At 39.3% G+C, this 12,355-nt stretch overlaps 1 protein-coding gene across 1 annotated transcript in view; it reads right to left on the bottom strand.

Moving 5' to 3' along the window:
* Positions 1–4,203, bottom strand: part of TRPM3 (transient receptor potential cation channel subfamily M member 3) — a 308,506-nt gene extending 304,303 nt beyond the window's left edge. Inside the window, exon 1 of the mRNA XM_032205316.1 lies at positions 4,068–4,203. Coding sequence (XP_032061207.1) covers positions 4,068–4,157 — 90 coding nt within the window. The 5' untranslated portion in view covers positions 4,158–4,203. The remainder of the gene's footprint in view (positions 1–4,067) is intronic.
* Between the last annotated feature and the right edge of the window lie 8,152 nt (positions 4,204–12,355).

Here is a 12,355-nt window from a genome sequence, read left to right as displayed (position 1 = left end):
ATCATAAGTGAATCCATCCCAAGCAGAAGTGTAACATCTGTATCCTCTCCCATGGCACAGAGTCCTCTGAGTGAAATCTTCAATATGATGTAATTTGTCAACTTTTAAAGTTAAATCATAAGCTTGCTCTGAAATGTTTGAATACTTCTATTTCAACTAGGCTTCATTTCTTGTGTAGACCATCTCTTCTGGCATATTCTAAGTATTATGACTCAAAAACTCCCATTCACCATAAAACAAACAGAAAAGTGACTACCAGAGCTTTTGGCAAACGTGATTGCTCTTGCTTCACACAATGGCACAAAGTGGGGTGGGGGCTGCTCCCACTGGTATTAATTCTTCACTAAGAAAAAATAAATAATAAGAAGAATCAAGTTAACAAGACCTTAGCCAAACACACAAAGAAACAAGATTCAGAACTCAAATAGAAGAATGGAAGCTGCACAGTCACTGTTGGAAAGACCCTCCAGAAACTAACCTGACCATATTGAAGGAATTATGGTCCCTCTCTCTACCACAAAATCAGCCTCTCTGCACATGAGCTCCAGGCACTTTTTAATCCTCTTATTTCAGATGGGAAGGCATTAGACGGTGAGTTAGCTTGCCTTTAAGCATCCTGAGACAACCGCAAAATGTACCAGCATGGAATGTGCTACAGGAAATATTTATTAGGAGAGAAAATGGGACAAGTGAAGGATGAGCTGATGACAAAAGTTGTAAAAATGTTCTCCAGTAATTTGTTTCAGTCTTACATCAAATCTTATTTCATATGTAATAACTTCTAGTATTCTGCATGCCTGTTAGAAATTTTAAAAATGAAATATTGAAATTAAATTAAAAAATGAGAGAGAGAGAGAGAGAGAGAGAGAGAGAGAGAGAATAGGATTATAAAACCATTCCTAAACATGAGGGTATTAGTGAAGTGGGTTAGAACAGAAACACATGCCTTAAAGAAAAGCATAGGCAGTAGACTTGGACAGCTGCTGAGCCTGTCAGCATCTGCAATAGTTTATCTAAATCAAATCAGGACACTGAGGCCAAACACACATCAACTGTCAGTTTGTACAACTGAGCACTGCACATCAGTTCCACAAGATGGAATAGAATGGTAGCCTGCCTGTTGAATAGCACATTTTATTAGTTATTTTAAATTGCTCTTTTAAGGCAATCCCATAGACTGGTAGTGAGCAATATGAAGTGAGAGCATCCACATAAGTCCAAGACACCAGTGTTTGTCTAAATCCATCGATTTCAAACTACAGATTTTACACTTAAAACTGTATCCACTTCAAACTTTTCTTTCAGAAGACATGAAATTAATTGAAAAGTTCTTGTTGTTTACTATCAAGGTCCAGAGCATGCCACAGTGATTTTTTTTCATGTGTAAAATAGGTAAAATTCTGCTATCTCTCATTCTTACAAATTCAGACAAATCCATATTCTTAAATTCGATTATGCAATTTAACTATTTTGTTCTGATAAATAAAAGACTAAACTAAAGCATAGGAAAGACAAAGATACAATGATATTTCATATTCTTCTACTCCAGTTTACTTTACATGATGTAAATAGAATGTGGCAACCATAAAAAAAAAATAAAAAAAAAAATTAAAAAAATGTGCTATTACATATCAGTTTCTACAGAGTTATTCTATAACTGAGGGAACCCTAAGCAGAGAAAGACTGTATTAAAAAGCATCTACTGAACATCTACTGAGACACAATACAACATTACCCCTTAAGACCATTTAATCCATTTGGAAAGTAAGCAATTAAAAATGGACTACATTGCATTTTTGATTCCAGTGATTGTACATTTAAAGAAGCACGTTCATTTAGGGATAAAATAAAAATAAAAATGTATATGTATTTTTTATTTTTGGAGAAAGACACAAAAGAGAGAAGAATACAGACACCTTCTGATGAATTTATACATTTAAAAAAAAAAAAATCAAATTCCTGGAGGAAAAACAGCAAAATATTTATACTTCTTAATTGGTAATTTACTAATGCTGTTATCACTCTCTTTACTTACTAGCTCTTTCTAACAGGAGAATTCACCCAGATTGGCTATCATATCTTTTTGGGAACTGGGACAATGGGGCCCTGTTCTTACACGAATCACTTGCTTTGAACACACTCTATAATAAAAGACAAAGGTGAAAAGTATATATCGGAATCACCATTTTAAGCTGATTGAGATGCTGATATGTACATTTCCCTCTCTAATTAATCAGCTCTGCTCATCAGCTCAGGAACATGCCAGAGCCTCTATTGCTGTGGTCTCCAACACCCCACATACCCCTCCATGCAGACACTGCCTATCTCTGTTTATTTGCCCCACTCTTTTTCACTTTGCAGAGTCCGCTCTCTGACTGCCCCTAAAAGGTTATAGCAGTAGCTTCAGAAAATCATTTTCAGACAGTTCTATTAATAATTAATCATGACGTTCACCCTTAAAACATGTGCAAAGAAGAGAAACCATACACAGGGGGCAACATTTATCTGCCAAAAAATAAATGTTGCAGACTTAATGATATTGAGAATGTTAATAAAATTCCCCATATATAAGTTCTCATTCCCCAGGAAAAATAAATAAATAAATAAATGAAATTAAATGTTTTCCTAAATGACTTACTTGACTTGTCAAGTATCGTTATTTTAATGTGTGCTTCTGGTGCAGGGCGGGGTGGGGAGGTGGGGGTGGTAAGCTGGAGGGAAACATTTTAAAGGGAATCATACTGCTTTATGATTTGTTCTGTGTTACACTTCAGCTGTATTTTGATTTTCCAGCAATCTAAGTTTTGCTATTTATTCTTCGGAGCTGCTCACAAAGTACCTCCAAGAAGCCATACACCTTTCTTGGAAACAGCAATATTTTCTCTGTGATAGCCCATTCCTCTCATGATGTGATAAATCCTTGTTATAAGACACAGCATGGTTCTCTTGTGCACTACATAACCTTACATTCAATACTACTTGCACTATCATATACAGCACTACTATGCAAATATATTGCATTAGTAAGGAGTGACCTAATTTCAAATCTATCCACACAAAAGCGGTTACATCAAACATTACATTCCAATACACTATGAGAGTAGCCATGTTTTACCTGGCTGCATTAATTCCAAAGCCAAACTATCAGGATGAAAGAAATTATTAATGGTGGCATGAATCAAGCATTTCAAAATATATCTATATTATAAGTACAGAAGCCCAAAGGAACCTAAATCTATTGTTCACATTTTCACTGTATAACTCAATTATTAAGAAGTTCCAAGAACAAAGAAGACACATCAGCTTAATGTTACCTTTATTTTCCTCAAAAAGTTGATTCATATTTTGTATTCCATTACAAATTCCTCTAGATTAAATGATTCAGTGGGATGTGGAGTAGTAGTGATACTTCATGTGCCACAATTAGGGTCCTTACGTTGTCTATAACCCTCCAAATATTCTCAAACAATAACCTTTTAGGAAAGCACCTTCAAAACTGTGCCACTTGGCTTAAACAAACAAAATCACTGTCGGAAAGTTTCACTGAACGCTGTCTATACTGTCAGTCTTTGGCTGACCCTACTCCTAAATACAGCTTTCTACACACCAGGGGAATCTTTGTCCACTCACATACAGTTCCATTTACAAGTTGGTCTGAGTGGCACTGGCTATTTCTTGGGGAGCAAATAACCTCAAAGAACGCATGGCAGAAGACTGTTCACAAAGGAACACACCTTAGAAAGGGACTCCTTCCCCTTCCCTAGAAGTTCATGGCTTGATCTTTTAAAGACAAGGGAAATGAAAACATGGATGACATCCATCACTACTTACTCCCTTTTTATCCCTCTCCCAAACCTTTTTCAAGGGACAAACATGCTATGCTGGAGTACAGAAACACAATTTCAGGATCTTCAGGTAGTCGCAAGGGGTTGTAAAGGTAGCAGGGGAAGTAATTAATAGGAAAGTTGGGACTATTTCTGCATTAACTTTCCAGCAGCGGCGACGGCAGTCCTGCGAACAGATGCTGGGCGGTGGGCACCGATTTTCAAAGCGGGGTCTCACCGTACCTTAAGAAGCCTGACGGACGGGAGGAAGGCGGCATGGCACAGCTTCCGGATGGTCCAGTTGAGCGGCCGGGGAGCGTCGGTCTGATTCATGACCCCCCACGGACCCCGCCAGGAGATGAGCCGCAGAGCTGGCAGCGCCCGCCCGCCGCCCGGCTTGGGGGCATCCCCCGGGCAGGGCGCGCCGGGCGCGGGCAGAGGGCTGGGCTGGGCTGGGCGAGCCGCTCCGCCGAGCCTCCTTAAGAGAGCAGCGGGCTCCTGCGTGGGAACAGCAGTGCTCATGCATACCAAATGCGGAGGGATGGAGGCGATCGGCCCGCCGCTCAGGGCAGGCTGCGCTGGCTAAGCGGAAAGGGGCAGCCCGCATAAAAAAAGAGGCTGCAGTGCGAGCTGCTGCTGCTGCTGCCGCTCCCGCTCTCTCCCTCCTGCCCTCCTCAGAGAGCAGCCGGGTTAGGCTCTCCCGGGCAAGCTCAGCCATCCGCCTCGCTCCTCCGCTGGCTTCCCTGGGCGAAAAGCGGAGCAGAAAGGAGAGGATTTAAATAAAGCGAGCGGAGAGGTGCTTGCACTTTCTTCCCCAAAGCATTGCCAGAAGAGGGAAACCGGCATGAGGGGAGGGGCCAGCTATCAGACGGCAAAGATTGAGAAGGGAAAAAAATTAATTCATTCTTGATTTACTATATATAATGGATCTAGGAAGCATAGTTTCATTGATCTGGCACAGTATTGGTGTACTACTGGCGAGTAACAGCATTTAGAAGCTGTACTATGAGAGTACGAGTGCTAGCATGTAAAAATAAATAAATAAATAAATAAATAAAATAAACCAAGAAACCTTCAGAATTCAGGTTAGCTTAATAACTAAATTGATGTGCAGAATATTTCTTTTTAAAGACATGCAAACACATGAGGTTGTAATGCTGAGGCACTTCAAACACAATAAAGCACACCTCTGTTTGGGTGGTAACTGGCTTTCTAAGCTAATGAAGATATTAATGCTAGCTTCATTACACTGCTAGTCAAATGCTAACTAAAGGAGAAATAGTCTTCCCTCCCTCCCCTTCCCCTTCCCCCTTTTTCTGTGGGGGAGGGGGGAGAGGGGAAGATTACATGAAGCAAGTATTACAACATGCTATAAAGCTTAGAAAACATTGCCAATATTTTATTTTGCCAGTAATAATCAATCTTTACTCTAATTATGAAGGAAAACAACCACTGCTCAGGAGAGTTTTAAATCTCTCATACCTCAGGCTAGAAAACATGAATTTAGTTTACTTGGCTAGATTTCACTGACCCGTAATTTTTATGTACTATATTACTCCCCCCCCCCAATACAGGTATTGTGTACACTATTATAATTTATTCTTATTATGGTTACGTTGTTGATCAAACTGGCTGACATGAAACAATAACTCTGGTTCAATTTTTAAAGTCTGCTTAAGGACAAAAAACTCTGGGGAGAACAGGTAAAATTAGTGAGTCTGTTAATACTGTCAGATCTCCCAATGCAAACAGAGGATCCTAAAAATATTGAAATTACCCCAATAGAAGAGAGTAAGGATTGACTTTTACAACCCAGTCTTGCTCTCCAGAAGAAGTCTTGCCTGTGTCCACAGATCAATATTCTCCAAACCCAAGGGTACTGGAGTCCATGCAGAAGGAGCCCATGTGCATTGAAGTGGAAGTGCAGTACCTTTATGCGTCTTTCAACACACACATACCAGCCAGCTCCACCTCAATGCACCCTCTCAAGAACTCTTTGAATGTTGTTATTTGACCTCAGAGTCTTTTGCCCAGGCAAGACCAGCCCAGAACATGATGCAAGGTCGAATGTGTACCAGAGGAGATCTCTCACCCATTCCACCCCACTGTACCTCTCAAAACTACGAAACTTCAAATCTTGAGACATCCATGTAACAGAAACAGTAGAACACCAGGAATCATTCCCTTCTGACAAAGCCTGTTGCAATGCAGATGAATTTCTGGTTATGACTGGCCAACTAGTTTAAGTTGCACATATTTAAGTGCCTTTTCACTTGGGCTCTCTGAATGTATTTGTTTTATGAAAGGAGGAAAAACATGCTGTTGATAATGAAATCAAACATGATGAGGTACATTGTTTTCTAAAACTACTCTTCTAAGGCTCTTTTTCCTCCACTAAGGAGGCAAAAATTAAGGAGGTAGAAAAAAATATTCTTGACTGTAAACAGCATGCCCCTTCAAATGTATGCAACATGACAAATTTTCTGTGTTTGAAATGAATTAATATTCAATGATTAAGATTTGGGGGTTCACAAATCAGAAAGAAGTACTCCCAATTCTCCCAAAACCATGCCTTTCCCTCCCACCTCTTTCCCCCCTTCCCCTCCCCTTTGCTTCCTCTTTCCTTCTCCCCCTCTTTCCCCCTCCTTCCCCTCCCCCCAAGCCATGCTGATGACTTTCCTTTACCCTTGAAGATCAGTAAAGAATTTCTTGGTAAGGACACCAAACTCAACATTGCCTTCACCCTTCACAAATGTTTTGCAATAGGTATCTGTCACAAACCAAATGTTCCATCTGTGTGCTAGGAACAAAGAAGGTGGAGAAATCATAGCATGGCATTCTTTTCAGTGAGTACAGTAACAAATCTCTGAGGAGGCTAGAGAGTTGAAGACAATAAAGAAACACAACAGATAGCTTTAATAAACTAAAAATAGTGAGCCCGATGTATCAGCTTCCACAGAGATTCCTGTCTTTGAGATGGAGCTCTGCCATTGCCTTCTTATGCAAACAGTACCTTAGGGACAAGAGCTTTTATGTGCTGCAGTGCTTAATACACACCAACCTTCTTTCACAGGCCTATTTTCCATATTTCTTGTTGTGCTCTAATCATTTGTATTTGTAGAAAGCAAGTGAAAGAATGCTGACTTCTCTTGGTGACAGTTAGGAAGCACTGACAGACAGGACAGTACTATGACATGGGAGCTTCATTTCCACCACAAAGTTCCTGGGTGACTTGGATAGATCATGTAAACCCTACTTGGCTTTAATTTCAATTCATTTTAACTTTAATGTAGATGTCTTACCTACAAGGTATACTGCAGCCACTTTGAGGCTCTTAAGTGTAAATTTGAAAAAAGCCAAGAAAGATTTTTTTTTGTCTTGGCAGCAGCCAACATCAATTTTCAGTAAATGTTAGTGGTAAAAGGCTAGGAAGCAAAAGAAAAAAATTTTAAGCATCTTATTTCAGGAGCTGTTGACAAAGTCTGGTTAAAAAGTATAGTGAAAGACAAGGGAAATGTTTTTGTTTTTGTTTTTGTTTTTGTTTTTAATCACTTCAGTGAAAAAGTTGGAGTTTGAAGTTCTTGTTCAAACTTGTTGGAAAAGAAAGTGCTCAGCTCAGCTCTTGCACAAGCAGATGTCCATTCAAAGACAAAGGGGTGTAGCAATCCCATTAGAGTCTGAATTTCTATTCTACTAGACCCAAAAGATAGAGCTGCCAGTTTCAGATTAAAACACTTTTTCCTTATAGCATGCTCACTGCACTGTCAGTATTCAAATCTTGTTCTTTGTGTCTTACCAGGGATCACCTTTGGTACCACAGAAAACAGAAGACAAGTTCAATTGTTGTCTGCATTCCAAGACATTTATACTTAAAATCGTTGTTCATAGAAAGCATTTTAAGAGTGCCTCTTTGTAGATTGCTGTCATCTAACAAAATAATAATGCTACATTTAGAAAGCTCTGATACAGTAAACTTTTTAACACCTCTGGGAATACTAGAGAATGAAAAATAGCCGAGGAGCATCCAAATCTCTCACGTCACACCAATAGCATCCAACATTTTCAACCTGAGAGCAAGCACTTGTAAAAAAGATGCTGTGGACAACAAATTTCTTAACCCAGCCAGTAGCCTACTTTTATGAGTCACTCAGCACAAGAAATGCAGCAGTCTTTCTTACGTATCTCAAGAGAAGTTGTTCTTGTTATTATTACCTGTACTTAAGAGTCCAGGGAAGTTTTTCTGTCCTGCTCAGTTAAAAATTCCTTTACAAACTTTGGGATGCAGCCTAGCTGGGGACTAACATCAGGTGTAGGCAGGTGAATTTTCCTGTGATACTACACATGGTTTTCCTGTGTATACCAACAGACGTAAGAAGAAAGATATATCTCTACAGTGCAGTTATACAGATATTTTGCTAAGGCTTCCTTGCTCTCAGAGCATCTTTCCTTCTTCCCTGAGGGCTGGCACAGCCCAGCAGAGTAGCAAATATGGGAGAAAATAGAGCTACACTTGTGCCTTTTTGCTTGTAGCACTCATCATGGAAGTACTACAAAGAGAGTCTGGGGCAAAGGTGACAGTTCTTCATAACATACTTTGCTCATGTGAGTTTACGTTTATGGAGGAAATGGCAAGATGGCAATAGAAGTAGTTAAGAAGCTTTGCAGGTTTGTAAATTAAACATTGATGAAGTGTATGACAATGAATAATAGTGTTTATTTATAATATCAATAGTGTTTTGTTTTGCTTTTTCCAACACATGCACATTTCAATTTACCTTCATTGTGCATAATTTCTTGCAAAAATCATAGAATAGAAAAATGAATATATGTAAGAAAATTTAGATAAACTATAGTTAATTTTATGCCCATCATTACATCTTAATGGGCACAGATGTTTTTATAGCTTAACTCAACCAATTAATTAATTCATAAAATTTCTTCACTGCTTTCCATCTTTTCTATTCACAGCATACCTGAGGTGATTTTTTTTCCTGCTGTTATCATTGCTGAGGTATTTCATAGGTCTTCTGTCATATGCTCATATCCATTAGTCCTTTTCCTCCAGACACAGATAGTGTTAATGTAAAGTTTATATGCTTATTAAATGTTAATTAAATAATTTATCCTAGGTACAAGCAACTCTGTTTCAAGCACATACATAAATGATACTGGATAAATTAGATCTTTATGCCGCTGGCTGAACCGATAAAGGGTACTCTTTCTGGTTTGTTATTCTTATACGTGTGCGATGAAGCCAAAGATGATGAAGCCATTTTATATGCCTATTCACTGCTACCTTAAGGTCACCTTTAACTGATCCATATGTGGCTTTTGCCTGGGAAAGTACCTGACTGAGCTACCATCTCAGGGACACTGTAGCACACAACCGCTACAGAGAAGAAGGGGAACTGGGGTTGTATAGCAGCAAGTGGTCTGAGCAGTGCAGACACACCCGGTGCTCCTTACAGAGATGTTTATTTTCCCAGACACCCTGTTAGACTGCTTACAGTTCCAAAATGAGCAAGTGGAGGTGTAGATTCAGTCTCTGCACGCAGAAAGTGAAGTTTCAGCCAACACCACACAAGCATACTTTGCCATTCTCTGCGGTTTCACTTCTGTAGCTACTGACAGAGAGTCCTGATGTTTGCACCATTTTAGCTTCAGTTGCTCTTTGAGTACTTAAAAATCTGCCTACCCTTTACTCTTGAATCTGTATCCAAGAACGGTATGTTTCACCACACATTCTTCTTTAATTGCAGCCTGAGGAGTTTATCTTTGAAAGAGATTAAAACACTTAGGCATGTAACACTCATTTTGGGACTAGAAATGTCCTTGGTTGATTGTTACTTAGAAACAAATGCTGTATTTTAAATTACAATCTTTCTTATTTTAGAGTGACTTTCAAGTGTAGGCAAGCTGTTAGCATTGCAACCTCTATAGCGTACAACAGAAACTAGGCTGCTCAATTTACAGATTTCTGTTTATGCTAAAAGTTTCTCTCCATCTTAGAAATTATGTTCCAATCTATACTGTTTAACTTTGTGTTATGGCTTTCCTAGTTTTGACCTGTAACCTCATTTTCTCTAGCATTTCTAGCTCAGATACGCAGTTTGTTAAGCATATCAGTGAAATATTTTACTGTAGATAAGTGGAAAACTTTTTTTAGTCTTGATTACCTTGTTAAATACAGAACAAATATGAAATTTCTTGGAAGGAAGCAATTTACCCTGCCTAATAAGCATTCCATTAAGAACCAAATACAGCAACTATCTTGCAATGGGACGCTTCTTTTTGTTTGCTATAGATAGGTACAGTATATGATGGGACCTTTCTCACTTCAAAACTTAGTTCTTTAGAATGGTAAAATACATTTGCATCCTTTCAACATGATGGAGAATCACAAACATTTCTAATGCCTTCTGCTATGAAGCAATAAAGAACAAGAAACCACATACCAGCTTTACTTTTCTCCCAGAGGCAAAGGTCTACAGGCCTACCCTACAGCAAACGCCATCTCTGATGATAAAGCTTCCTGCAACTTCTTGGCTCATACTTGCAGGATTGAGCTCATTACTTGCCTGCTTTTTTGAAGATTCCTTTCCAATAGATATTTACCACAATGTCTGTTGCATTTGTTATGTATTCAGTGGCACACCTGGAAAAAAAATCAAAGACTTGGGCCTTTTAGACTGATCACTGATCAAAGCTGTGGTTAAAATAGTTAATGCCCTCCAAAGATGGTAATCTAGTTTTGTACCCAGACACAACAGATGGGTAACACAGAAGGTGCCAGATGAGGGCAACAGTGAAAACAACATCATCTGTATCAAATAAGCTATAGTCTCGGTTTCCACTTGCCTAACCAGAGCCTGGCCATGCAGTGCCTGGTTTTGTAGGCATCAAGGTAGATGCCTGTAAAAATTAGAGAAATGGTATATGCTGACTTACTTCCAGCTCTAATAGAAGATTCAAACTTATCAAGCACATATACTACTATTAAATATGACATTCTTTAACAGTGTCTTAGTCAATTTTAGTGTGGTTTGTTATCGCATATATATGATATATTTCTTGAAGTTCTGTGACTACAGATACCTGGGAAACTACTGAAATCAAGAGAAAACAAAACAAAACAAAAAGCAAAGAGAACCAAATTATACCAAAACCACACTAATTAGGAGGAAATATTTTCCAGTAATTGCTTTTCAGAAAGACAGAAAAAAAAAAAAACAAAAAAAAAAAAGAAAGGAAAAAACAGCAAACAAAAACTCTACCTGTCTTTCTTAGAACCTCTTTTGAACTTCCCTTCCCTTCCCTTCCCTTCCCTTCCCTTCCCTTCCCTTCCCTTCCCTTCCCTTCCCTTCCCTTCCCTTCCCTTCCCTTCCCTTCCCTTCCCTTCCCTTCCCTTCCCTTCCCTTCCCTTCACTTCCCTTCCCTTCCCTTCCCTTCCCTTCCCTTCCCTTCCCTTCCCTTCCCTTCCCTTCCCTTCCCTTCCCTTCCCTTCCCTTCCCTTCCCTTCCCTTCCCTTCCCTTCCTTTCCTTTCCCTTCCCTTCCCTTCCCTTCCCATTGTGCAGGTGACTGAGCACCAGAGAAGCCCTGAAGTCTCATCCTTGGACATCTTCAAAAGTCACCTGGACACAGTCCTGGGCAACCCGTTCCAGGTGTCCATGCTTGAGGAGCGGAGATGGACCAGATAGCTTCCACAGGTCCCCTTACAAACTCAACTATTCTGTGACTCTGTGATATTTCCTACATACCTGCCCAAACTATATAACCTCTTGGGGTGGTTTTTAAATATTTTTTTGTGAACCCCTGTACTACAACTCTTAAGCCAGACCGCCAAACAGAACTGGAATATAAAACTGCACTGCAGAATAAACTATTACCTCTTTTGCAGAGCACAGCCACAGTACTATTCATGACAGACTATCCTTTTATTTAAGCAGACAAGCTGCCCATGCTTTTCCACATCTATGAAGAGAATATACATAACTCTTCAGACATTGCAACAGCAAAATCCACAGGAACAGGAAAATAGAGCAAAAGAAGTGGGTAAAGGATTTTTTTTTTCTTAAAATTTTCAACCAGTTATGCAACTGGACTCTGCAATAGCCTTTAAACATTCCCTTTCTAACACTGCACTGTGCTTATGCATCCTCTGTCATTGGAGCATAACTCAACTTATCAAGTGGCTTATACCAACACAAGATTCCACTGGCATTATAGAAGTACTGGAAGGATTTTCTTGAAGAACTTTTCTAGCATACCTAAGAAGTATTTGTCAGGTTTATGTCCTCATTATAGACTGTCCTTTAACATACAACAGACATAGCATACTAGTTATTTTCAAGGCAATCTGTAATTTGAATCACATGATTTGTACAATTCTAATAAGACTCCTTAGTATGAATGTGGTGTAAATGCCTGAAGTAACTAGGAAAATAAAACTAACATTCACGTTTTTAAGGAAAAGGTACAGCATTGAAGAGGTTTTCAGGGTAGGGCATAACTGCATTCCCTAGGCTCCCAA

The sequence above is a fragment of the Aythya fuligula genome, chromosome Z (genome assembly GCF_009819795.1).
Source record: "Aythya fuligula isolate bAytFul2 chromosome Z, bAytFul2.pri, whole genome shotgun sequence".
Lineage (NCBI taxonomy): Eukaryota > Metazoa > Chordata > Aves > Anseriformes > Anatidae > Aythya > Aythya fuligula.
This window is presented reverse-complemented; position numbering and strand designations above follow the sequence as displayed.